The sequence below is a fragment of the Ailuropoda melanoleuca genome, chromosome 13 (assembly GCF_002007445.2).
Source record: "Ailuropoda melanoleuca isolate Jingjing chromosome 13, ASM200744v2, whole genome shotgun sequence".
In the NCBI taxonomy this organism is placed as follows: Eukaryota; Metazoa; Chordata; class Mammalia; order Carnivora; family Ursidae; genus Ailuropoda; species Ailuropoda melanoleuca.
The window spans coordinates 65,562,676-65,589,827 of NC_048230.1; the positions used below are offsets into that span (position 1 = coordinate 65,562,676).

Here is a 27,152-nt window from a genome sequence, read left to right on the forward strand (position 1 = left end):
GGGAGGTGCCGATGTTCTGCAGCAGCTGTCAGCCAGCTCACAGAGTCCCTTCGGGGAGGGGAACAGGGCTTTGTCAGGGAAGGAGGGAGGAAAAGATGAGTGGCAAAGAAGAGCTGATGAACTGCCGCCCACGACACAAATTAGACATCATTGATGTGCCGCCCACTGAGCGGGATGGGTCTGCCACGTCACCCAGCACTTCACGTGGGAAGCAGCCTCGCAGGGCCGTTCCCCCGAGCCCCACATTTCATGCCTCTCTCCCAGGGGCTGCTCACCCCAGGCTCTCTGCTGTGCTCTTTCCAGCTGAGTAGTTCTGGGAATGCTTCTGCTCCGTTCCCAGAGCCCTCTGTGACCAGGGCAGAAGGGGAGTTATGCTTCTCAGAGGGTGCTAGGACCCGAGGGGCAATGTGCGTGAGACCCCACCCTCTAGTGCAGTAAGTGCCACCCCTCTCTTGATGACTGCCTCAGCACCGCATGTCTGGGGGATGTGCGGAGGCAGGAGGCCAGAGGGACCCAGGAAACACAGCTAGCTAGACCTCTCTGGGGACAGACAGGAAGGACTCCTCTACAGGGAGGGGACTGGAGGCTGCTGAGGGGAACACAGGACACACACACAAACCTCAGCTGCACAATGACCCCTCAGAGCATCCTCAGAGAAGAGAGCTTTGGTCAAACTATGGATCCTCTAATCATTCACATAATGGGAAACAAACCTTCAAGGCCACGAGGCCAGTGACAAGAGCTTGGATCCTGAGGTTTCTGGTCCCAGCTCTGCCGCCTTGGTCAAGGTTCTGAACCTCTCTGAGTCTCAGTTTCCCCATCTGTAGAATGGGTGTTTATTATACCTGCCTCTGGGGTGTCATGCTATCTGGGTCAGGGGACATAAAATAACACAATTAAGTAACATGTAAGAAGTACAGGGTATCCATAATATCTGGAAACATTATATGAGTGTGTATTTGCGTTCATGTTTACTTATTAATTCACTGTATAGAGTGAAAATGTCCTAGACAACATTCTGTATATTCTTCTGTTTCCAGACTTTATGGACACTCTACATATAAACAATTATATATATATATATGATATACAAATGTGATATTATACAAATATGTAAATAAACATACATTCGTTCTGTAAATATAATGAAATAAAATATAAGAATCACATAATGAGGGGCGCCTGGGTGGCACAGTGGTTAAGCGTCTGCCTTCAGCTCAGGGCGTGATCCCGGCGTTACGGGTTCGAGCCCCACATCAGGCTCCTCTGCTATGAGCCTGCTTCTTCCTCTCCCACTCCCCCTGCTTGTGTTCCCTCTCGCTAGCTGTCTCTATCTCTGTCAAATAAATAAATAAAATCTTTAAAAAAAAAAAAAGAATCACATAATGAAACATACTAATAACCACTCAGAGTCCGTGGGACCTCTCCTATCCAGTAACTTAGCGGTATTAGCTAATTTAATGATCACAATAAGCCCTTGAGACGGATACTAGTATTTATCCCCATTTTACAGGGGTGGAAACCAAGGTCCGGGGGGCCCAGATGACTTGCCAACTTGCCAGTCACACCGGGAATAACCAACAAACCCAGTCTCAGAAGCGAGGGCAGTCGAAGTGCAGGCCTGTGCCATTAACTGCGGCCCTACAGCACCCAGGGCCGCCGCCGAAGCCCAGTAAACCCCAACAGCACACACAGCGCCCAGAGCGGGTGGCGTGGCTCACAGGACGGGCTTAAGAAATGCCAGATCCTCCGAGTAGCGAGCTCCTGGAGGAGCAAGACCAGATCCAATTCTAGATGTTCGCCACATCTAGAACAATCACGCGCAATAAGTGCAACGTGGGGGCACATTCGGAGGAGGGACGGAAGCTTAGTGTGATGTTCATTAGCCAAAGGCTGGAATCCTGATTTCCAAAAGAAAGTCGAAGATCAATTCGGAGCCCCGCCTGGGAACGTGCCCTTGCCAGCCCAGCACGTGCGGAGTCCGCCCGACCCGGAGAAAACCGGGGAGAACCAGGGAGAAGCCGGGAGACAGCCCGGCCCAGCGCTCACCCCTCCTCCGCGCCGCAGACCCCGGGGGTCAGCTCCCCAACCCCCCCACTGCGCCCACCCCTCGGCCGGGCAGGAGGCACCCGGGGCGAGGGTGCAGAGGGGCCTACCTTCCTCAGCGTCGTTCCTCAGGGAGGCCTCCAGCAGGGCCACGCTGGCCTCGAAGGCCACCTTCTTCCGGCGGCCGCCCGCGCTGCGCTTCCGCTCGTGCTTGCGCTTGCGGTGCTGCAGGTCCTGCTCGTACTGCGCCCACTTCTTCAGCTGCTGGGCCCGGCGCTTCTGGGCGGCGCGCAGCCGCTCCAGCGTGGGCACCTTCTCCAGCAGCTGCAGCTCCGTCAGCAGGTCCACGTGGCTGGCCATGGCCTTGGCGCCTCCCCACACCCTGGCGGGGGCGAGACGGGGGTGCTAGCGCGGGGCGCCGGGGGCCAGGGCGGCGCGGGGGCTCCTGCGGGGCTGGGGCCTCATGGTGGGGCCTGTGCGGGGAGAGACACACAGATGGACACGCTGGTCAGGCTCAAAACTCCCATCTGAGCGTCGTACTCGCCCTGTGTTCCAAACATTCGCTTTTTCTATTATATTTTCTTTCTTTTTTTTTTAAGATAGAATTGACCTATCACATTGCGTAAGTCTAAGGCTTAGGAAGTGTGGATCCGACACACTTATCTATTGCAATATCATTACCACCGTGGCCTTAGGTTAACACCTTCATCATGCCACAAAATTATTAATTTGGGGGGGTTACATTGTTATTTCATATAAAGTTGCTATATTGTTATAACACATAAAGGTGGTTGTTATTTTTAAAGGAATTAATGCCATATTTTCAATTTCTCAGTATTTTATTACATGGTAAATTTTGACAGATATCATCCACATAAACAAAAGCTCTTGGGCACCCTTAATTTTAAGAGTACAAAGGGGTCCTAAGACCAGAAAGTTTAGTATTGCTGAACTACTGAGACCTAGAAAATCTTAGTTGAAGTTTTCCTCTTTGGATGACCTTAATTTTTTTTTTTTAATCACACTTTTTGTTCTCACAGACCCTTAGCCGACATGAAGTCAACAAAATTTCAGTCCAGTGCAAACTGGTCCCTGTCTTCATTCGGCACAGACCCTATGGGCTCTCAGACACATGGGGAAAGGGTCATGGAACAATCACTTCAATCTTTTTAAGCCTGTTTTCCCACCTGTAAAATATTGTCTCCACCTCCCAGAATTGATAGGAATAAAAAAAGCTGACCAAAAAAGTTATACACCTAATAGCAGAGAGAAAGAGCTTGGAGGGAAAAGAGCAGGGACATGTAAACTCAGCCCATCTGGGACCCCACAGGCAAGGCTGGTGGAGAGTTGTGGGGTGTTGGGCAAGAGAAAGACCGGCACAGGTCTGCATTTGGGTAATACGGAAACGCCTGCTGGTCCCCAGGGGTCAGAACAGCCCTGGGCTTCAAGAAGTGATTGCTGACCTTCTGGGCTCCCTGCTTCACTCCCAGACTGCGCATTCTCAAGAGGCTAAGACCAGGATTCAGCATTAGCCTGGACCCCTGGGAGCTCAGATTGTTTCTCAGGTCCCTCCCAGCTCTGAGACTGGAGGGCAGACAAGCAAATGGGGAAGGAGTTGGCTTGGTCATGCTCAGAGGGCAAAGGTCTTCAGGGTCTAAGTGAACCTGACTTCAAAGGTAAACATAAGCCCAGGCAAGGCTCAGCAAAAAGAACAAGCCAACCAACCGCCTTTGGTTGCTTTTATTTTGTTTTGTTGTGGATACCTTCTAATGCTTTTTAAATTAGTTAATTACACTTTTTATTTTGAGATCATTGTAGGTTCACACGCAATTGTAGCAAATAATATGCAGCCTTTGCCTAGTTTATCCCCATGATAACATCCTGCAAAACTGTGGTCAGTATCACAACCAGGAACCTGATATTGATACAACCTAACAATCTATTCAGAATTCCCTGGTTTTACATGTACTGCTTTGTGTGTGTGTGTGTGTGTGTGTGTGTGTGTGTGTGTGTGTTTAGTTTAACACAATTTCATCATATGTGTAGATTTGTGTGTCCACCACCACAGTCAAGATACAAACGGTTCCATCACACAAGGATTCCCTAACCCCTCTCTCTCCAAGCACTCTTGTCCTTGCCCTTGGCAATCAAGTGATCCCCATCTCTAGAACTGTGTCACTCCAAAAATGTTATGTCAAGAGAACCAGACAGTAGGTAGCCTTTTGGGATTGACTTTTTCACTCAGCGTCATTCCCCTGAGATTCGTCCAGGTTGTTCTGTGTACCCATAGTCCGTTCCTCTTTATTGCCGAGTAGTATTCCATTGTGTGAACGTACTACAGTGTGCTTAACATTCACTCGCTGCAGAATGTCTGGGCTGTTTCCAGCTTAGGGCTATTACCTTCATGTGCGGGCTTCATGCGAATATAAGTTTTCACTTCTTTGGAGTAAATGCCCAAGAGTACAACAGCTGGATCATTTGGTAATTATATGATTAGTTTTATAAAAGAACAAAAACAAAAAACTGTCAAACTCTGTTTTCCAGAGTGACTGTACCATTTCTTGTTCCCACCAGCAATGCACGAATGATCCAATTTCTCTGCCAGCATTTGGTGGTGTCGCTGTTTTTGTATTTTAGCCATTTAGACAGACACTTTGGTTGCCTTTTTAAAAAGTAAGGAGTTCGGAAGAGTTGAATTCACAACCACATCATATCATGATGGTCAGACCTCACTGGGAGCTAGTGGATCACATGTTTACTTCTCCCCACTTCCTCAAGTGATCTAACATTTAATGGATACCTGCTCTGTGACAAGCCCTGATTCAGAGATGGATCAGGGACTAGCTCTGCCTTCTAGGAAACCCGTCTGTTCATCTGCCTATCTGTCTATCAGTGTATCTACAAATTCTTTTAATCCTCTTGACAATCTAATGAGGTAGGTACTATCATCATCCCCATTTCACAGAGAAGGAAACTGAGGCACAGAGAGATTAAGCAGTTTACCCAACAACACCACGTCACAGCTAGAAAATGCAGGGCCAGTCAGCCTGAGGTAATGAGGAAAGCTCTCCAGAGTAGGAGACAACTGATTTGAATCTGAAACGATGAGTAGGAGTTTGCCAGATGAAAAGGACAGACATGGGGTGAAAGGGAGCTCGCCAATGTTCAAAGGCAGGCAGAGGGACTAGTCACCACGGAGGGAATTCTAGGAACCGACACTCACAAACGTGGCTTGGGGAGGATGGGGCTGCTCAGCCCAGAACAAACAGAAGTCTTCGGGGCAGCGGGGAGCAGTTTGTGGCTAGGGGCCAGACTTAACCAGGAAGCCCCCTGGTCCCCATCATGTTTGGCTGGTTCGTTGGTTGGGCTTTGGACCACACCATGTTTTACAATATAGTAATGTATTGCTAACATTTAAAACTTAAAGCTTTAATATCCAAAATCAGATGTTCAGGTTTTCCGAGACCATCTCAGCACCTGGCCACGCCGGGCTCCTGTGGCAACAATCTGCAAATACAGAATAAGACTGTCACCCCCCCTTACCCCACCTGACCTCCTGCACTAGTATCACTTGCTAGCTCCTGGGGTCATCCGGGTTTGCGAGCTCTGTCTTCGGCAGAACGAGACAGCAGTCTCCAAATATCCAGAAACAAAGAGAAGAGAGTCTATGTGTTTCCCCATTGAAGAACAGGACCTGGATGCAGGGGAGGAGGGCTGTGCACCCAAAAGACAGACACCAGGCCTCCAGAGCAGTCCAGCAAGCAAGTCAGCAAGGGGCTTGTGGTCTCCGGAGGGGCAGATTCTCCAGCTTGTGCTGGAGAACACCATTTCCACTTTCGCCAGATTGGCCTGAGTATTCTGTAGGATTGCCTGGGGCCCTAACATTCTGTACACAGTTACTCCTTTTTGCACTGCTGAGTGTTTACTGATCACCGACTTAAGTGGGAGGTACTGAAACCCTGCCAAGACTAAAGATAAGAATAAGCATACCAGGGGCGCCTGGGTGGCACAGCGGTTAAGCGTCTGCCTTCGGCTCAGGGCGTGGTCCCGGCGTTACGGGATCGAGCCCCACATCAGGCTCCTCTGCTATGAGCCTGCCTTCCTCTCCCGCTCCCCCTGCTTGTGTTCCCTCTCTCGCTGGCTGTCTCTATCTCTATCGAATAAATAAATAAAATCTTTTAAAAAAAAAAGAATAAGTATACCAATCACTTACCCTGTTAATTAAAGCCCTTAAACCTTTTCTAAGGACTCCCCGGCCATCATCTCAGCCAAGTGTTTCCCTAAGTGTGGAAGGAGAATCCACTCCGAAGGAATTTTCAAAAGTATGCGACAAGATTTCACATACCTCGGACTCACAGAAAGAGCAAGTTATGTTCCTCACTTCTTTTTTAATCTACCAGATTTTCCCCAGAAGAAAGTGTCAGCTGGGTACTAATAGACCTTAAACATTCATCCTTATAACCGTGTCACTCTCCCTTGTAAACAAAGAGAAGGCAGGCCTCAGGCTCATAGCCTTGGGCAAGCAAGGGCGTCTGGGACAAAACGCAAAAACATTGTTTTGTTTTCCGTGACTTTGTTTTCACAGTTACTGTTTACTTATGGTGGTGATATAAAATGTCCTTTTTAAATAAATCTACTTCAGTGGAAAACTAACAAGGTGGTAGCCAAAAAATGAACTAATGATGGGATTTACTGTTGGCAAAACTGTAAGTGATTGGCATTGGGGAAATCCACCTGGCTACTGATCCTCGATGACAATTTTCTAAGAGAAGCACTCATATGAACTCATGATTTCATCTGACAACTATCTATTGGGCACCTAGCACATGCCAGGAATGCGCTAAGGGCTAGGGGTACAGCAGGCAGAAGACAGGCACGGACCTGACCAGTGGATGGATGACAAAACAGAGGCACGAGGGAGTGGGGAACATGCTCCAAGGAAACGGAGACTGAGCAGTAACTCAAGCCATGGGTCTGATTCCCAGGGCAGTACTCCCTCCCCGGGCCCCGTGGGAGCAGGCCCCAGGCAGACGGAGGGCACTCACTGCAATGCGCTCCTTGGCTAGGGCAGTTTGTTCGGGAGGAAGAAATCAAGGGCAGTTAGTTGCCCAGCCCCCTGGAGCAAGATGAGGACAATGCCTCCCAAGGGCCAGTAAAAGGGGCCAGAGCACATTTTCCTCTGATTTTGCTCTCTGCCACCCCCTCCTGCCTCAACCCTCTGGGTTCCCTGGAGCTGGGGCTCCAGGACAGCTCCCTCTTGACTGCTGGTTTTCAGGTGACCTACTTTCCCCCAATAGACCCACACACCTCCTCCCACCCCCGTCCGAGAAAACCCTGCTTGGTCTAATTAAAGAATTGCCATCATGCTGCTAACACAGCAGCTGGGCGGCCCCCAAGACGGGGCACCTGTCTGGGTGCTGGGGCAGCCCACAGAAGTCCCGGCTCCCAGGGGCTGTGGCCTGACCCCCTCTGAGACCCAGGTGCACCTGTGCACACTTCCAGGGGAAACCCTGGATGGTGTTAGGGACGCAGCCCCAACGGTCAGGACCTGGGAGAGCAACATCATCAAACTTACAGGGGATCCCCAAGGAGGAGGACCTCATTCGGAGGAAAACCAGCTCCGTGGAGAGATACTGAGCCCACTGTTTTGTGGGAACATCCAAACAGACCAGCCCGCAGAGAACTGGGCACGTGGGGCCACGAGTCAGTGCAGCGGCCAGGCTGACGAGGCAGGTGTGGAAATGGTCTGCAGAGGCCAGGTTGAGGTGAGATTATCCAGGAAGTGTGTGTGATATGAGGAAAGAAATCAGAAGCAAGGGGAAATAGGGCAGGGTACTTAATTTTCCCACAAGTGGCTGTATGAGGTCAGGTAGATGAAACAAAATAGCCTGACTGTGGGCAGCAGGAAGTCTGAGGCCAAGCCACTTGACCTCAGTGGGCCAGGACAGGCATTTGGGGTGAGCCTTGATTCAGCCTCTGGTTCCTGTCTGACAAAGTCTGAGCTTAATTCTTCTTGGCACATCCACTAACCCTTGCTGTCTGCTCAGGGAGAAACTGAGTCAGTGCACATCTAGGGAAGCAGGGGCTCCCCTCCAGAAAGCTGAGCCTCAAGGGGAAAGGGTGAAGAAGTGTGCTGGGGGCGGAGGAGGGACTGGGGAGGACACTATAAAACCCCCTCCTCCGCGAAAATGAAAAAGAAGACCATTACAGGAGTGTTGTTTGGGCAATGATATGCCTCCGGGGAAACAGGAAAAGGAAGAAAGGCATGGGTCCACTGAAAGGCACAGTGTGCTGGTGGTCTTTGTAGCTCCCCTAGCATTACTCTGTGCTGGGCCCCCTGATTGGCCAGAACCTGCCAGCAAGGGCCTAAACCCAGCCCTGCTGATGGGCTGGGGGGAGGCACATGACCTAAACTGGTCCCAGTCAGTAGCTCTCTTTTCCCATCACCCCTGTAGTGGAAGCATGAACCCCAGTTGCAGCAAGAAGCCAGCCTTGCGGTGAAGCCAATACTTGGGAGCCAGAGGAAGGGAAATGGGGTCCTTTCGCTTAGGGCTTCTGGACTTCGGTGATCCAAACCAACAAAATCCCCTTTTATTATTCAAGCCAGCTGACTTGAATTTAGTTACCTGTAGCCCAAAGGACCTAACAGACAGCAATGCTGCTTTTCGGGATGCAGGAATGGGGACCCCAGAAGGAAGTGCTTTCTGAAGCACGGCGAGTGGCCTCTTGCGGGGGCACGGTTCCAGGTACCGCCACTTCGCCCCCGGCTGAAGGCCAGCCTTGAGGAAGGGTGGGAAGGCCAAAGCTAGGTTCCGTCAGCAGCCCCCCCACCCTGGGAGGGGAGAAGGGGGGCCGGGGCCTTGAGACGCCTCAATGCCAGGGGAGAAGCTGGCTGACACATCTTTGGACTCGAGCCTAGTGCCTTGAGAAAAACAACACGGAGGAAGGTGAATTCAAATTGAAGAGTCTTTAAAACATGAGTCAGACAGTGTCTCAAAGTTCACACCGTCAAGAGAAAATGTTAAGATTTTTTTCTTGTTCTTCAGCTATTCTTCTCCACACAATATTGGCAGCAGCCTAGAGGAAGACCGTGAGTGCTTTCTCCTCATGCTTCCTGTGCTGCTGAGCACGAGGGGAAGATGAAAACAAAACAAACAGCACTGGCTTGCCCTCCTCCCCGAGCTTACTTGGACCCACTTTCTCTCCTAAAGGATATACGCCCCCATCCTCCCACAACACGCTGCTTTGAATAACAGCATATACCCCCCTGCCCTGGTATAAAAATGTTTTACTCCTGAGCGAAGAGACTTCTGGGGCCTTTGGTGCTCCAAATATCTGAGGGAGAAATTAGCTTTGTCACCCTCAAGCCCATCCTCATGGGATTTTATGGACCCACTATCCTAGCCCTGCTGGAATGTACCTTCTAGACTTCGAGCACGGTCATTCTACACAGGCATTCTGGTTTTAAATCTGTCGTGGGTCTCAAGCCCCCAACAGCGTGCTCCTCAAGTCTGCCTCTCCCAGCTGTGCTCCTTCATTCAGACCTCTGAGTGGTGGCCCTGCGCTTGGCCCTGACTTGTCATTGTCTCTTGAAGCCCATTTACTATGGCCCAATTCGGCAAGACTTTGAGGGGGATCGGGACAGGGGAGGGTGTCAGGATTCAACACCCACAAGTTCAGCAAGAGCAAGGAGGGATCAGGTAATTAGTGCAACTTGAACTTTCTTGGGAAAAGAATCATGTCCAGCACTGGGGATAATCAGAGCCCGGAGGACCTCCGACTGAATTGGCTGGGCCATATTGGCAGTATAGGACCAGGCCTTAACAAAAGTCATGAGCTATTTTCCAAGTCTCTAGAGGGCAGAGCTGGGGTCACGGACAAGCACTGAATGAAGAGGTAGGATAAGCCTGGCATGAGGAAAAACTAATACTGACAATTGAGCAAAGCCCAGCCGTGGCACAATGCTGGGGTCCCCACCACCAGGAACTCCAAGGCCACTCATGAGGCTGCGGACAGAGAAGGTCCTACCACCCATGTGGGCTGGTGAGTGGGACTGGCCCAGTGAGCCTCGATGCTGGCCTGGTCGACAGATCACCTGTATTCAGAGCAAGCACCCTGTCATGTATATTTGTAGCCCAGACTTGGTAACCACCCGGCCAGCTGGCCTCTAAGGGCTCTTCCAAGTAGATGCTGGCTGATGATGTTTTGGATTCATTGTTGCCTGTGATGGTGGGACAGCTTTCTCAGGCTCAGCTCCAAGAAAACTTCAAAGGAAACCACAGCTCGAGCAGGTGAAGGAAAACCCATGAACACATCAGTCTTTCACACTGAGCTTCTCCCCGTGAACCTGAACCCACAGAGAGGCCCACATGCTTGTCGGTAAGAATGTCAAGCGTGGGGGAGGCTGCAGGGGCCGGAGGGAAGGTGCCGAGGATGGGGCACACAGAGAGAGCTGACATGAGGTCTACGAACATTAGTCAGTCACGGTGCTACACCCAACAGCCAGGCTTCTAAAGAAGGTTATGTAACAACTAAGCACGGGGAAAGAGGAGTCAAATTACACATACTGTTTCTCCAGGCTTGAGCAAGTGTGGTCCACCCCCTCTCTTCGCAGGGAGAGAAAAATCTCCCTTTGCAGCTGGAAGGATCATTTTCCAAAGGAGGCCACCTGTGGCCATAAAACGCCCTCCTGGGTTACGCATTTATCGAACAGGGGATGGCCATTCACACTGGCTAAGCCCAGAGTGGCCTCTGTGTCCTCTGCCTCTCTCTTTCCACATGACATCATGGGCCAAGCTTTCCTCTGTGGCACCACCTCTTGGGTTGGTGATGGCTACTTGGAGCACTGTGAGAGGAGGGGTTCTGGGACCGTGCGTGTGCGTGTGTGTGTGTGTGTGTGTGTGTGTGTGAGAAAGAGAGAGAGAGAGAGAGAGAGAGAGACGACAGGAGGGATGAGCGGTGTGATCAATTAGTAATGTCTGCCATGGGGAAAGCAGTGAGGAGTGGCTCGGGACGCAACTCTGCTCTACAACATGCTTGCCTAACCTTGGATTTCAATACTCGCCTTTGCCCCAGTGTTCAAAATCCTCTAGTCTTAAACACAAACATCTAGACGATTATCAGATTGAGTGGCAGGGCCCCCCAAATCCCAATATATCATCCAAACAACAGTACAGAATCCCCGTGGCCTCCGTGGTAGACAAGAATCAAGACGATCTCAGGTTCCAGTAGGAATTTCTCTGATAACTCCCTCTCTTCTCTAATAACTTCAGGGGAGTAGGAAGAACTGTACTCCATTCTTCTACCCCTTAAATTGACTAGATCTGGATTCTAGGAAGCAGTATTCATAGCCAGCTCAAGCAAAGGATGGCAGCTCCCACAGCTGACTGCCACCTGGCTCAGCTAGCCTCTCTTCTGATTGGTCTATGCCTGTGCCATGATGGTTTAGTATTTTTAATATCTTCCCTACTTGAAAAGAAGAGAAACAATGTCAGACGGGGAAGATGGCCCACAGAAGCTTGACTGGTAGCAAGAAGAGGAACTCATGAAGGAGGAAAAACAAAATCTATGCAGAGTGAGGATAACTGATTAAAGCCATCACTTCGCTGACTGTTGGAGCTGTCCCTACTTTTGGAGGCTGGGACAGGAAATATATGTACAGTCGACCCTTGAGCAATGCAGGGGGTAGGGGAGCTGACCCCCACACCTTCGAAAATCCACATATGCCTTTTGACTCTCCAAAAGCTTAACGTAATTGCCCACTGCTCACCGGAAGCCTTACAGCTCACATAACATAACATAAACACACCTTCTGTATGTTATACGTATTACATCCTTGCAATAAAGTAAGCTACAGAGAACATGTTAATAAGAAAGTCGTAAGAAAAAATACATTTATAGGACCGTACCGTATGGAAAAAAAATCCACAGTTATGCGGACCCACGCAGTTCAAACCCGTGTTGTTCAAGGGTCAACTGTAATCTCACCCTTACATCTCATAAAACCTGCCTTCCAAACCCCTGTGGGCTCAGCATTCCCTTTCTGGGTAGGCACTTCCTCATTTTTACTTCACCCAGTAGCTCCTGAGCCAGACTCATCCCAGCCACTGTCCTTTCTCCTCTACTTTCTGAGAGATGAAATCAGTAGAATAAGCCAGGAAGTCTCCAGATGCTCTGCGTTTGGGTAAAAGACATTTCCGTGCATTATGTAGTCTTTGAAGTTTCTGCGTACTGGGTCCGTGACCTCCCAGGTCACCATGCAGAGAGGAGCAAACTGCAGTGGGGACTGCCCCGACATTACTTCCTCTGCTCTTTGATCTCCAGCCAGAGTTCCTTCACTTTGATTCACTCCCCTCGGCTCCTCGGGAGGGCACAGAACTCCAGGCAGACCTCTGCCTCCCCTCTGACCAGCTGTCTTTCCACTGAACGTGGTAAGTTCTCCGTAAGCCGCAGACTCGATCCCATGAGAATGATGTTACTGTCACAACTGAGTTTGTCTCCTCGTGTTGAAAACTCAGGTTCACTTTGTGGGCCACTGTGGTCCACACTCAGCGATCCAGGGCCCCAATATCCTTGCCATCCTTCACTCAACACTGTCCCCAGCAAATTACCGGACACCCTCCCAACTTGATACCTGGGACCATCCAGTTACAGCTGGTCTCGGGATTTTTCTTCTGGAAATTTTCTCCCCAATTCACTTCCAGTTTTTAAAATTTAGAGCCTAGGGGCACCTGGGTGCCACAGCGGTTAAGCATCTGCCTTCAGCTCAGGGCGTGATCCCTGCGTTATGGGATTGAGCACCACATCAGGCTCCTCCACTATGAGCCTGCTTCTTCCTCTCCCACTCCCCCTGCTTGTGTTCCCTCTCTCGCTGGCTGTCTCTATCTCTGTCGAATAAATAAATAAAATCTTTTAAAAAATAAATAAATAAATAAATAAAATTTAGAGCCTCATGCATTTATTCAATAAACAAATATTTATTGCCATCTACTCTGTGCTAGGCAGTAAAATAAGGGGGGTCTGGAGGTTTCTTAATGAACCATTGATCAGGAAGCTTCTGCTTTTAGTAATGGGAGAGACAGTCTTATTGGACCTACAGTCTCACATATAACTATTATAAACTACACACACGCACGCGCACACGCGCACACACACACACATAACCTATTAGAAGGCACTATGTTTGTTCAATTACAAACATACGGAAAACAGAGGGGAGTCAACATTTGAAAGAAAGAAAGAAAGAAAGAAAGGGCGACTTCCATGTTTTTATAGGTTTTTCCCCAAGGACAGGCCCCAATTAATGTGCTCGGTGGTTACGACTTCACTCTTCCTGTCTGAGCAATTAGAGGCAGAATTCGGTAACTACACCCAGAAAGTGAGGAGAGGTATCTCAGAAAACAGCCACAGAACAGTAGCCCCAAACTCGGAGCATAAATTCCACCCAAATCCCCCTGAATGGTGCATTTATGGGACAAGTTCCCAGCAGCTCAACTCAGGCCAAAGAAACTGAACAAAGATTTTGAGCTGTTGCCCACACAGGGGAAATTGAGTTTCAAGTTTGAGTTCAGTCACGTTAACTGCCTGATAAAACAAAGGAAATCATTACTGTTCTGAGGAACATAATAAAATCAGCAGTCTCTTCAAGTCTCACTCACAATGTTCAGAATGTAATCCAAAATTACTAGAAAAAAAATTTTAAAACAAACAGGAAAAGGTGACCCAAACTCAAGAGGAAAGGCAATCAACAGAGATCTATCCCAAGTTGCCCCCAGACGTTGCAGTTAACAGATAAGTATTTAAAGCAGCTACTGTAACTTTGCTCCAGGGCATAAGGGAAACTAAATGAGCAAACAAAGTATCGGCCACAACACAGACACTACAAAGAAGAGAATGAAAGCTGTCAGATCTGCTAAATCCCCACCAATGCCTTTCTCTGCATTTACGTGAGTTGTGCTTTCCACCCGGGACAGTCACGTAGTTCTCACACATCTTGCCTTCAGTGACTGTATTTTGAGTACCTTCCAAGTGCCAAGGATCGGACAAGCTTTGAGGAGCAAAAACACAACACAAAATCTTAAACTCAGGTCCTAAAGACCAATTTTTCATCTGACAACATCCGTATAGACCACTAGCCATTCCCTGAGTCCTCCCCTTCTCTTTCAGGTCTTAAATTGGAAGAAGAGAGTGAAGTCCCTCCATGGCCTCTTTCCAGTTTCCAGAACATTCCTGAGGGCCCCACGTGCCCCACATCAAGCACACAGGAAAGAGGGGCAGGCTGTCAGGTGTGGTGCACCCCTGTACTCTCCTGCCACAGCAAAAGTACCCTCCACTGGCTGATTACACAGATCAGATCTATACACAACTCTGGGTACAGACATCAGAGGGAGTCGATGGGGAGGCACTGGCCACTGTAACCCTCCTTATTCAGTTCCACTAAAGGCTGCTTTGTTTTTTCAAAGCCTGTTAGGAAAGCATTTCACAGGGACACCTGGGGACTCAGTCAGTTGAGCATCTGCCTTCAGCTCAGGTTGAGATCCCAGGGTCCTGGGATCAAACCCTGAGTCAGGCTTCTTGCTCGGGGGGAGTCTGCTTCTCTTTCTCCCTCTGCCCCTGCTCATGCTCTCGCTCTCTTTCTCTCTCTCTCTCAAATAAATAAATCAAATCTTGGAAAACAAAAAAGGAAAGAGGTTCACAAACTTGGCTACACGCTGGAATCACGGGGAGATGCTAGGAACATAGATTAAGATCACAGAGCAAGACTACTATATATCCACCAGAATGGCCGGGGGGGAAAAAAAACCTTTTAAGACAGAAAATAGCAATTGTTGGCAAGAATTCTTATACACTGGGAATATAAATTGGTACAACCACTTGTAAAAACTGCTCGACAGCTTTAATCTAGCAATTTCATTCCTAGAAATATACCCAACAGAAATTTCTGCATACACTCCCCAAGAGGCTAGTTAACAGCACTGTTAGAATGTTACCAGCATGGTTTGTAATTGTGCTAAGGTGTGTAAACTATCTGAAGTGCCCACCAACAATAGTCTAGAAAAGAATTACGGTACAGTCACACAAGGGAGCATTGTACGGCAAAGACAATGAACAGTTCACAATCACTCACTCGTCAGTATGGAGGACTCTCACAATGTTAACCAAACTAAGGCCAAACACACACAACAAAGCATACTATACGCTTCCACGTGTGTGAACTTCAGCCACAGGCAAAATGCTTCTAAAATTCATCAGGACCATGGTTTGGGGGTGAAGGAGCTTCTGCAAAGGGACATAAAAGGGGTTGCAGGCTTACTAGTAATATTCTGTTTTTTGAGCAGGATATAGGCTACATGGGTATGTTCAGTTTGTGAAGGATTCATTCAAGGTTTGCATACTTTCCTATATTTATTTTACTTTAATAAATCATCAAAATTAGGAAAAAACACTGATGTGTGGGTCCCACCTCTAATTTAATTGATTCCGGGTGCAGCCAGGCATTGACATTTTTAAAAGCTCCCCAGTTGGGTTTAATGTACATCCAAGAACCACTGTGTTAGAACTTGGCAATGCTCCTTACTATTTCTTGGAGCAAAAAGTGCTGCTGTGTCTCCAGAAAAGTCGAAAGCAAGGTGTTTTCTGTAGAACACCAGTAGCTCCAGGGATGGAGAATAGGTGTTACATGGAGAAAGGGTTTCATGATCAAATATGTCATTTAAAAAATTCTAACTATCAGCTTTTGCTGAACACCCCCTGAATTCTTAGAGCAAAGCTGATGCTTTATCTACACCATCACATTTATCATCACGGCAAGCCTGTGAGGAAGGTACTGTCAACCGTCATGTTACAGAAGGGTTAACTACAACTCAGTGGGGTTAAGTAATTGCTAAGTTTACACAGCCAGTAGGCACCAGGGCTAGGATTCACATCCACATTGGCCTTGAAATCGAAGCCCATGCTTTTACTCACTGCCCTAATCAGCCTCTTCAGAAAGTGCCTGACTGCAGGACTTACTAGAACTTCTTCTAGGCTAATGCGAGCCGCCGGCTGCCAAGACAGGATGGTGGAATGCAGCATTTCCCAAAGTGGTTCTCTCACCTCCATTCTTCACCTTCCAATCCACCATTCACCCCACTGGCAGAGTGTTCATTCTGAAACTAGGTCTGATCCTGTAGGACTTCCCTCATAAGGAAGGCTTTAATCCTCCCCATTGTCTCCAGAGTCAGGTCCAAACTCCTCAGCCTCAGCGTCCAGCCCATCCGGTATCTGGCCTTGACGTTTTAGCTTTCTCTCTCTGGCCATCCCAACCTCCCTCCCCGTCCCCAACCCGCTAACGCTCCATTTTCCAGCTACGCTGAACCAGACTGATGGTTTCACGCCTCCACAATGGTAGCCCCCATATGCTGAGGCTCTGCTATGTGCCAGCTACCACACGCAAATTAACTTTAATCCCCACAATCAGCCTTTAAAAACAGATAGGATGATCCCCAATTGGTAGATTAGGACATGGAAGCTCATCTTGACGTCCCCAAAGTCACAATTAGAAAGTGGCAGAACCAGGACTGGGACACAGACTTAGATTTCTCTGCTACGAAGCCCACACAATTTTCACAACACCACATACCCCACTCTCCTCACCTTCATTCATTCTGTTCCATGGGATGGCAATACCCTTCTTTCCCTTTACCCGGCATACTCCTCATTCTTTGAGAGCTGGTACAAGTGCTGGGATGATGGTATCTCTCATCCCTTAAGTGCCTTCCAGGCACGGTGCTCAACACTCGCCTTGTCTCATTTACACAGTATTGTCTTAATGCTCCTTTTCTTCCCTCCAGGTTGTTCTTTACCTGCCCTGTGCCAAATGGGTTTCTTTCTCCTCCTCTCCAGTTCCAAGGCACGTGACCACTCTCTCCTGCGGTGCTCAACACTTTGTAGTAATTGTTAGTTTCAGATCTGCCTCTTTGCTTGGACCAGATACTCTCGAAAGGCAAGAGATATACGTCATCCACCTTTACATCCCACCACTCAGCCACCCCCACACGTAGTAGGTATTCCGTGGGAGACGGTGGACAGGAGGACAGGAGACCCAGAGACTGAAAATTTGCTGAGATTATTCCATCCTTGGATCATAAGTAGTGATCCTGGCTTGGAACCAGTGCTGGAGAATCAAACCAGACAGAACAGATCTGACTGATGGCGGACGTGGGGGCATACTGAGGGCCCCGCCCAGGACACAGCTCCCAGGCCCCTGCCTTGCCTTCCACCGAGGGGCAGCATAGGATTGCCCCTGGCTTCACGGTCTCTTTTCAGCTCTGCATGCCGTCCAGTGGGCTCTGTGGGCCCCCACTCTGCACGCCATCCAGTGGGCTCTGTGTGCCCCCACTCTGCATGCCATCCAGTGGGCTCTGTGTGCCCCCACTCTGCACACCACCCAGTGGGCTCTGTGTACCCCCACTCTGCATGCCGTCCAGGGGGCTCTGTGTGTGCCCACTCTGCATGCCATCCAATGGGCTCTATGTATCCCCACTCTGCATGCCGTCCAGGGGGCTCTGTGCGCGCCCACTCTGCATGCTGTCCAGTTGGCTCTGTGTGCCCCCACTCTGCATGCCGTCCAGGGGGCTCTGTGTGCGCCCACTCTGCATGCCGTCCAGGGGGCTCTGTGTACCCCCACTCTGCATGCCATCCAGTGGGCTCTGTGTGCGCCCACTCTGCATGCCGTCCAGGGGGCTCTGTGTGCGCCCACTCTGCATGCCGTCCAGTGGGCTCTGTGTGCCCCATCACACTCTGTGCGATCTGTTGTAAAATGATGCTCATGTTCATTGCGCAGGACAGTTTCAGATCTTCTCAACTGTTCCCTGTGTTGTATTGTTCTTAAGCCGTTCCAAGAGAATGAAGACATATCAGGACAGTGGTCCAAAGAAAATGCACAGCTAAGGCCTGGCTCCCCCCAAGTGGGTAGATAAAGTGATCATACCCTTTCTAATTTGTTCTCTTCGAGTAGGAGGCCCCTTTATGAGACAGAGACATCCTCGATGTCCTCTCATTCACTGAACACCCATTCTGTGCATCTGCCCTACAGCAGGCACCGTCCGGAGCTCGCCTCCTTGTGACTCCTGGGGGAGCCGCCTATTCCTGCCACACATGGCCAGTCTCTGTGAGGGCCAGGTTTGTGGGTGTTCAAATCCAGCTTTCTGCTCTTTTGCACTCACTGTTTCTGGACTAACGTACACATTTGCCTTGATGTGAGTGATGGGTAATGAGCACTACAAACTCAGCTGGGTTTCTGCACCACTGTCCTTGGACTAATGGGTTTCCATTAGTAAATCCAGAAACCACCAAAGTGCCTGTCTGAAAATCACCTGTCCCCCCCACTTCCTAACTGCCCACCTCTTCTGCTCTCCCCACTAGGGGTAAGCTGCAGGATTTGTTTTGCTTCTAACCAAGTCATTTTCTTTTGAGGATTCAAGTACGCCCGCCGCTCCCCCCAGGACATAGTATATACTGTATTTTACAAATTCATGCGTGATATTCATGAAGATAGAGTTTATCGAGCAGGAGTTAGCTTAGCTTATGCATTCCTCTGGCACATTTGAACCGCACTGTTTTGTTTTGATTTGATTCTTCCACGTGTCTGCAGGAGATAAGGATCAACTTGAGAGCAGAGACTGGCTTCATTTAATTTGCTCTCTCGAATTCCAAGCACAGGGCCAGGTAAAACGCAGTTCTTGAATATTTAACAATCCTTATGTAGGCACTGTCTAAAAGGTTATAAAATCTGAATTAATGTGGCACCTGACTCAGAAACATTCTTTTCAATTTATTCCTATCAGACCAGCAAAAATCAAAGTGGTTTGCCACACGGTGTTGGAGAAGGGGGTGGGGAAAGGGGCATTCGCACACACTGTTGAGGGAATAGAAAGTGGTCTAGACTCTTGGGAGGACAATCTGACGATGCCCATCAAGTTCAAACTGCAGGGAAATTTCCACAGGGATAACCTCATGCCAGTGGATGAAGAGATACTCCACGCCAGAGGGATACTGAAGCACCAGAGTTGTAGAAGGAAAAAACTGGAAACAATCTTAACTGTCATGAAGAACTAGAAAATCCAATATGACACATGTTTATTACTGCAATACCGCGCAGCCCTCAAGACTGACCTGTGTATCTCTACGTGTTGACATGTGCTCCGATAAATCAGCGGAGAAAGGAGGTTTCACAAGAGTGCTGTAGAGGTGTGTTAAAGAGAAAAAAGGATAGACACGTAAATGAATATGGGTTTGTATGTATATAAGAAATTTACAGAAAGATTCAAAAAAAAAAAAAATCCAGGGATTCCTTCTGGGGAAAAGAAATGAGTGGCTGGGGATGAAAGCTGGGGACATTTTACTTTCTCTTTTCCAAATTTCTGTGCTGTTTGGATGCTAATAATGATTTTGTATTCTTTTTATAATTAAAAAGCATAAAATACACCAATAAAAAACAAAAGCTTGGCTTTATATGTGAAAGAAGAAAACTAATGAAATTTGGGAGAAAGTCTTCCCTATTTTTTTATAAGGTAGTAGGCAATGTCTATAAGGCAACATTGGCACTCTGCCCAGTTCATGGGGGAGCAATGATGTCTACAGACTTCCAGAAGGGAACCTGGTGACAGGGACAGTCCCTGAGAAGGACCAAGAGCCCTGAAGAAAGTAAGTGTGAGCATGCATGCCTTTTACTTGCTCCGGGAGGAGAGGAAATAAGGCCAGTTCTGATTGAGACTCTGAATCAGTCTGGGAGCCAAGAAATTCTGAGAACTCACCAGGCTGGCATGGACATGGGGCCTCCAACCAGGGCCAAGAAGCAAAGGTAAGGGATGCCTAGGTAAGTGGCAGACATAAATAAGTAACCTGGGTGAACAAAGCAACCCCTGCTCGGCCTCCAGGGACATAAATGACACAGGGCTCTGCACACCTATCCTCTCTGCTCTCAAGCCATCGATCCTCCCCCAGGCCAATACTGATGTAATAACTATTGCTAATATGTATCGAGTACATCCCGTGTGCGGAGCTAAATGGTTAATCACATCATCTCATGCTATTATTATTCTTACTCTACACATGGGGGATTGAGGCTCAGTGAGGTGAAGCAAGTAACTTGCTCAGGATTAGAGGAAGTGATGGAGGTGGGGAATCAAACCCAGGTCTGACTCCAGGAGCAGCCAAGGTCACTGTGAGCCTTTCCCCGGTCTTGGAAAGAAATTGAAAAAGGCACTCCTTCAGAGTCGGGACAGCCCCACAAAGCACAACAGCATTTTTGCCCCAAAGGAAAGCCAGAGGGTATAATGATTTAAGAGCAAGGAATCTGAAGCCAGATGTCCTGTATTCAAATCCTGCCTCCTGCACTTAATGGCTGTGTGACCTGGGGTAAGTTACTGAACCTCTCTGTGCCTCACTTTCCTTAGCAGTAAAATCAGGGTAGCAGTAATGCCACCTCTACACTTTGCCAGGAAGACTAAAAGGGCTCAAAAAACAGTGCTTGGCTCATAATCAGTACCAAATGTTGATGATTATTATTACTATTAAGAAAAAGATGCCCTTCCTTCCAGACAGATGCAACCCGGCAGGGTGCAGAGCCTGGCAAGCGGAGCAGGCTAGGTTTCGGCCCCTCCCTCCGCTGGGTGCCACAGAGCAGTACACAACTCTACAACCTTCCATGCTGCGCCTGCTGAGCAAGGCACTTCCACGCGCCGCCGCCGCTTCCTGCCGGCTTCCCCTCCGCCAGCCTGGCCCACTTTTTAAAAATACAGATTCCCAGGGCCTGGTGGGTTCTGATACAAGTGGGTTGGTCTAGGACCCAGGAATCTGTATGTTTAACAGGCCTCCAGTGATCAGGTGACCCAGGAACAGCGTGTCCCTGGACGCCCATTGCTGGAAGCACTAGCTGTCCCCCACCCCTGTTCCTGCTTTTGGGAACATGCATCCTTGCTTCCATGTTTGGTCCCAGACCTGGGCACACAGAAGAGAAACAATAAACACGTGCCTCTGCGAGCCTGCCAGCACGGCAGATGGCTGGGCCAACAGGCGTAACAAGCGGAATGCCTCTGTGTTTGTGCGGGCTACACCAGGGACCCCTCACCTGTAGACGTAGGGTTCCCCAGACCCTTGCTACTCAAAGTGCAGTTCACAAGCCAGCAGAATGGCTCCCCCTTGGGAGCTTGTTAGAAATGCAGACTCGAACAACTCAGACCTACTGAATGGGATTCTGCATTTTACAGGAACCCCAAGATGATTCGTGAGCAAGTTGGAGGCATATGTCCAAGATCCCTTCCGCCATCCGCATTAGTTCTAACTAACCTGTCCAAGCACACTTTGGGGCCAATCTTTTCCTTCTAAGTCCCAGAGAGAGCTCCAGAAAAACAGGCTTTCACAGCCCAGATCCATACTTAGTAGCAGCTGGGGCCCACGGTAAACCTCTGCTCAAACAAGTTTCTTATTCCTGAGTCCCCATTAAAATAAATCTTCCCGGTAAATTGAAAAAGAGACAACAATTCCAGCCGCTATAATTCTGGGGCATGAAACATTCCCTTCTTTTGTACAGAGTTGTGACCCCTGCTTCCCTGGCCAAAGCCATCCAAAGACATCAAATGGCCCAAAGAAAACAAGCCACGTCTTCCTGTTGGCCTGGCTTCAAGTTATCAGGCAGATTTCACACTGGAGCTTGACCTCATTAATCCAAGGCCTATCACATTGCTGTAAATGTCAGTGGAAAAATAGCCATTCAGTGGGTTTCCTTCATTCCACCAGAAAGGGAAAAACAGGAAGGCAACAGCAGCTGTGCCCCAGCTTGGCAAATCCCAAGGGCCCAGCTGACAGGGCGTTCCTTGTCAGCACCTACGTTCCCCTGCCCCAGCCTGCTTGTTCAGATAAAGGTGGGTCCCGTATCCACTTGAGCAGAATGCACTGGTGACTGCGGCCATGATCATTTGCCGCCGCCCCCCCCCCCCCCCCCCCCCCCCCCNTGCTTGGGAAGGAAAATAGCTCCGTCGGAATTTCTTTGGCCGGAATTACCAACTGGCCGTTTACCATTCAGGTTCATCTAAATCTCTTCTGCCCATTCAAAATGTCCTACAAGCCAAACCTCTGGGACTCCAGGGGACACAAGGCCTTCCAAGTCCTCATTCATCCCTTTAATGCATATCAATTGTCTCCCGTGTACCGGGCTTCACGCTGGGCAACTGGGGACACATGAATGAATTAGACATAGTCACTGACCTAATGGGGCTCATGGTCCTATGCAACTTTTCTCAGCCTCGGCACTGTTGACATTTGGGATCGGGTGGTTCTTTGTGGTAAGGGGCCATCCTGTGCAACGGAAGAAACGGAGCAGCAGCCCTGCCTGGCCTGTGCCCACCAGCTGCCAGTAGCAGCCTCCCCCTCTGCACCTCCCCAGTTGTGACAACCAAAAATGTCTCCAGACATTCCCAAAGGGCTCCTAGGGACCAAACTGCTCCCAGGGGAGAACCACTGGTCTAGTGGAGGAGATAGACTAAAAGAGTAATGACCACAAATAACCAGATCATCACAATTACGGTAAGTACCATGGAGGTCAATGTTGTGGATATTACACCAATGTTCTCTATGACACGAAAGCCAGATATTCTTTGTATGATTACAGATCTTTATGAAAGCGCTGAATAGCGTGTGTGTGCGCGTGTGTGTGCATGTGTGCGCAAATATTTGCAGATAAAGAAACTGAGGCTCAAGGAAGTGAAGAAATCGCCCAAGGCCCCAAAGCCAGTGGAAGACAGAACTGAGATTTGAACCTAAAGTCTGCCTCCTACGGAAAAGGAAATTTGAGCCTTTGCCTTCTGAAAACAGGTAGGGCCACGTGATGCTCTGACTAGCCATCATAAAAGGCTCATTCCTTCCTGGGGGTCACAGTGGAACTCAACCACCACCTGCCACATCAATCAAGTTGCAAACTGCCTGCCTCAAGACATGTCTGGGGGACCCTGCGGGGCCAAGGAATGCTGCCCTGAACTCTGAGACATGCAGGAACACCTCCTCCCCTTTGCCAAGTGCCTGTCCCCAGGGCCTCCCCAAAAATCAGGGCAGGGAGAGAATGGGGCAGTGTCCAGGTTCCCAGGGCACACCCTACCATGACCCATCTCCAAGGTGCCTGCTGTCCAGCATCCAACAGTACACAGTGAAGAAGTCAGACGTTCTGCAATCAGCTTTAGATATTTAGAAGAGGCATGAGTTAAGTGGTACAGGACAGCACATAGCAGCTTCAGAGCCCCCCACACAGGAGATCCTGCCGCTTATGAGCGGCATGACCTTTAGCAAATTGCCTCACCCTCGGTGCCTCAGTGTCCCCTTCTGTGCAACGGGGATAAATGCATCCACTTCAGTAAGTCACTATGAGGATTACATGGCAATGCAAGCAAAGACCTTGGACAGTGACTTGGAAAGCACCTGGTACAATATTATAATCAATAAGGAGCCAAATCACAACACTTCCTCCACCCACATTCCCTTCCTTCAGATAAGAAACTGAGTCCCAGGAAGAGAGAAAACAGGTGCAGAAGTAGGAAAAGCATCTCGGGAAGAACAAGAGGTTCTCCATGCTTTCCCGGGAGAAGGAGGAAGGGACAGTTACGGTGTTGGCACAGAAGCCCAGGCCAGCCCTCCCTCTCATGCAGAAGTTAATCCTAGACTTCCTCGGGTGTGCAGTCAGACAACCTCCACGGGCTGCAGGGGGCCTGCTTCGGATCAGCGAGTGTTTAATCATTTGGGACCCCTTGGCAGGCTGGCCTCTGCCCACCTCCCTGGCCTCGCCTGCCGCTCCTGCCTCCGTCACGCCCTATCGTGACGGTGCTCCAGCTGCCACTCCTGCCCGCTGCTCTCAGAGACACGGTGCACTTTCGAGCCCCTGTGCATTTGCACAAGCTGCTCTCTCTGCTCAGCCCGCCCGCCCCTCTACTAACCGCCACCTGGAAAATTGTCTCTGAAGGCCTCAACTGTGCTCCCACAGCAAAGTTGGCCCACCTGTTATTGGTCATCATAGACCAGTAATAATAGCAACCAACATGTGCAAAGCTCTGATTAATATCTAAAGGGCCCTGAGCTCAGTTTTTCAGCCAGGCATCTGCCTATCACCCCCCGGCGGCAAGGTGCCAGATTCAGGAGTGAAACCTGGGTTTGCCGGCCCAGGCCACCTGTCCATCCGCCGCTCTACTCTCCACTCCTTTCCTTGTCAGTCAAGCTGTTCTCCCACACTGTCCTTGCTACTGGGTTCCAGGCCGGCCTCTCTCTCGCAGAGGGGGCCCTAAGAGCTGCTTGATTCATCTTGAAATCCTGTCCTAAGCACAAGGTCTAGAATGGGGTAAACATCGCTTGAATGAATCCACAAATCCTGAAAAACAGCAGCCTGATGAGAGAGGCTAGTTCACAGACTTCCTGGGGACAGGCTCATGCTGGACTCCAGCTCCCAGGAGTCAGGGCTCCCCAGCCGAGAGTCCTCCCCAGTCCTGAGAGTGAGAGGAAGAAGAGGTCTGACTCCCCCAGACTGGAGGCGGTGGGACCTCTGACAGCCCAGTGCAAAGGAGGAAATGGTGGTGCTGGTGACGATAATCACTTCCTGCATTCCTGCCCACGCCAGGTGCTGTACTAAGCACTTTCGATGCATTACGATCTCACAGAAGCCTCACAACCCCATTTTACAGATGAGAAAACCAGGACTCAGAGAGGGTAAATAATTTACCTAGCATCACAGAGCTTTTAAGTATAGAGCTATCATTTGAACCAAACCTGTCTGGTGCCCTTGCTCTTCATACTTCGTAGCTTTCTGTAGGAGGCAGGCTTGCCCAAGCTCTCCTTGAGCCCGTTCTCTAAGATGTGCTCAGGGAAAGAAGGCTATCCTGGTATCTGCTGGAAAAATGCCCGGTGGGACCCACGATACACCAAATGGTTCAAGTCCTGGGTGCAGGCAGGGTGCAGACTGGGGCAGCTAGTTGGGGGAAGGGGACAAGGTTGGGTGGGGTGCCTGAGGGTCCAAGCCCAGCACATGAACCCAGGAATGCACCTTCTGCTATCTGCAAAACCAGGCTAGCTGCAACCTCTGTTGGCCAGAGAAAGGGTGCTCTGGGGATGCAGCTGGTTTTGAGAAGATCCCGAGGCCCTAGTTTCCACAGAGCCCAAATGGGCTCGGCAGCACGGGTCTTGCCTCGGGGGTAAATCCCACCTTCCTGGGTCAGCATCCTTTTCCTCCCAACCTCACAGGCTCCCAAACAGGCTTAGTGGCTAGATTAGAATTTAACCTTCACTCCAGCACCAAGTACCAGAATGAAGTCTGAGCAGACATTGGCCTTGCCTACATGTCCTTCATTGCATGCAGGGGAGGTCCAGAGAGCAGCAGGAGGCAAGGAGCCCCAACACTCTAACCAGAGAACACTCAGGTGAACATCCCAGTGTGAAGAGATTGAGAGAGGGATAGGAAGGATCAGCTGGTCTTCCTGAAGGAGACGCCCCAGGGGCTGGGACCAGGAGAGGGTTCAGAAAGGTTTCAGGGTGAGGGACACTGTTGGGTAAACTCCAACTGATGGAAAAGTCCGAAGGTGAACGTCCAGAGTAGCCTGGGTGACATCTTGCCTCCATCATCCTGGTGGCAGGTGGGAGAGAAGGGGCAGGAGGAGCGGGGGGATGTGTGTGGGACTGCCCTGTGCGCGGGCAGGGAGCTGAAAGGACTCACCAGGGCCCACAAGCCGCCTGCAGGCTGGAGCTTTAGGACCAGAGCTGAGGGAAGAAGATGTGGAAACTCCCCCGGCCCCTGCAGAACCACCCACCAGGACTCCACTTCTTCTCTCGCCTAAAAGAAGAGACACGCCCCACTCAAAACCATTATGAAAGGCTCCAGGATTTACCTAGAAGCATCCTCCTGTCCTGCCCCACTGCACCAAGCTTCCCGTGGGGCCCATCACCACCCCTGCCCACTGCCTGATTATTAGCCCCATTTCCTAGAGGCAACTGAGGCTCCCAGAGGCCAAGTGCCTTACCCTCCGGCGGAGCGCTAGTCACTGGCTGAGATAAGAGGCTTTATCACCAGCCTAGGGGGCAGGCCTCCAGCTGGAGGGGCTTTCCCCCTCGGTGTCTCACCAGCCGCAGGAAATGGCAGGGCACACAGGAAAGTACCACGCGGGTTCAGGCGGCTAACGACAGGCCCCTTCCCGGGAGAGCCCTGCGGGAAAGGGCGCCTGGTACCTCAGGGCCCTGGGTCCTCCACAGAGGGCGATTCAGAGGCGGCACCTGGTGCCCGGGGCCGCGCGGAGCTGGTGGGCGCTTCTGACAGCGAGAACAGGGGCCCATTATGTGGAATCCAATCACATGGGCGCGCAAGCAGCTCGGCTTTCGGTTCTGAGAAGCGCTTATGCAGCCACCTCTCTCTCCGCTCCCGAGGTGCCCGGGAGCACCGGGTCCCAGGCTTTGCGCGCGGCCCTCTCGGGAGCACCGGATTCAAAGCTCGCCTAGGCTCAATCATCCGCTCCGGGCTGGGAGCTGCATCATCGGCAGCTCGCCCGAAGCCCGGTCCGGACTGGGGAAGGAGGGGGAGGGAGGGAGTCTGCATCAGGGAAGGAGGCGGGCAGCGGGGGCCTCCCCCTCCCTGCTCTTCACTCGGGGCGGTCTGGGCAGCTCAGCCTGGGCGCTCCGGATGACCTTGGGGAGACCCCTCTGCGCGACCTCCCCGGGGCGGGCTGCACGGGTTCTGCCCATCCCAGGCGCTCGGGGGCGCTCCTCCGGCCGGAGTCAGGGCGCGGGACTCGGGAGGAGAGGCGCGCTCCTGACGCGGGGGACCCAGCAGCCCGCGCACGGCGGCCCTTTGGAGAGGCCGGGCGCACCTCTCGCCAGGAAGAAGCATGCGGGATCTCCCGGGTCCAGCCGGCGCTGTCAGCGGGAGCCGGCGGCTGGGCGGGTCCGCACGCGGGGGCGCCTGCCCTGGGGACCTTTCCCGCCCCGGGCAGGAGCGCTCCCTGCGGGGACCTGGCGCCACCACGCGAGGGGGCGGCGCCCCCATGCCGGGCCCCGAGGCTGGGCGCCCAGGCTGTTTGATGCTGGTTGGGGCTCCCGCTTCCCGG

The 27,152-nt window shown here is 50.6% G+C and overlaps 1 protein-coding gene across 2 annotated transcripts in view; it reads right to left on the reverse strand.

Annotated features, from left to right (window-relative positions):
* Positions 1–27,152, reverse strand: part of PPP1R16B (protein phosphatase 1 regulatory subunit 16B) — a 101,916-nt gene that overhangs the window by 74,276 nt on the left and 488 nt on the right. For both annotated transcript variants that reach the window (XM_034641902.1, XM_034641903.1), the window contains exon 2: positions 2,157–2,519. In XM_034641902.1, the coding sequence (XP_034497793.1) occupies positions 2,157–2,406 (250 nt within the window). In that variant the 5' untranslated portion in view covers positions 2,407–2,519. The remainder of the gene's footprint in view (positions 1–2,156; positions 2,520–27,152) is intronic.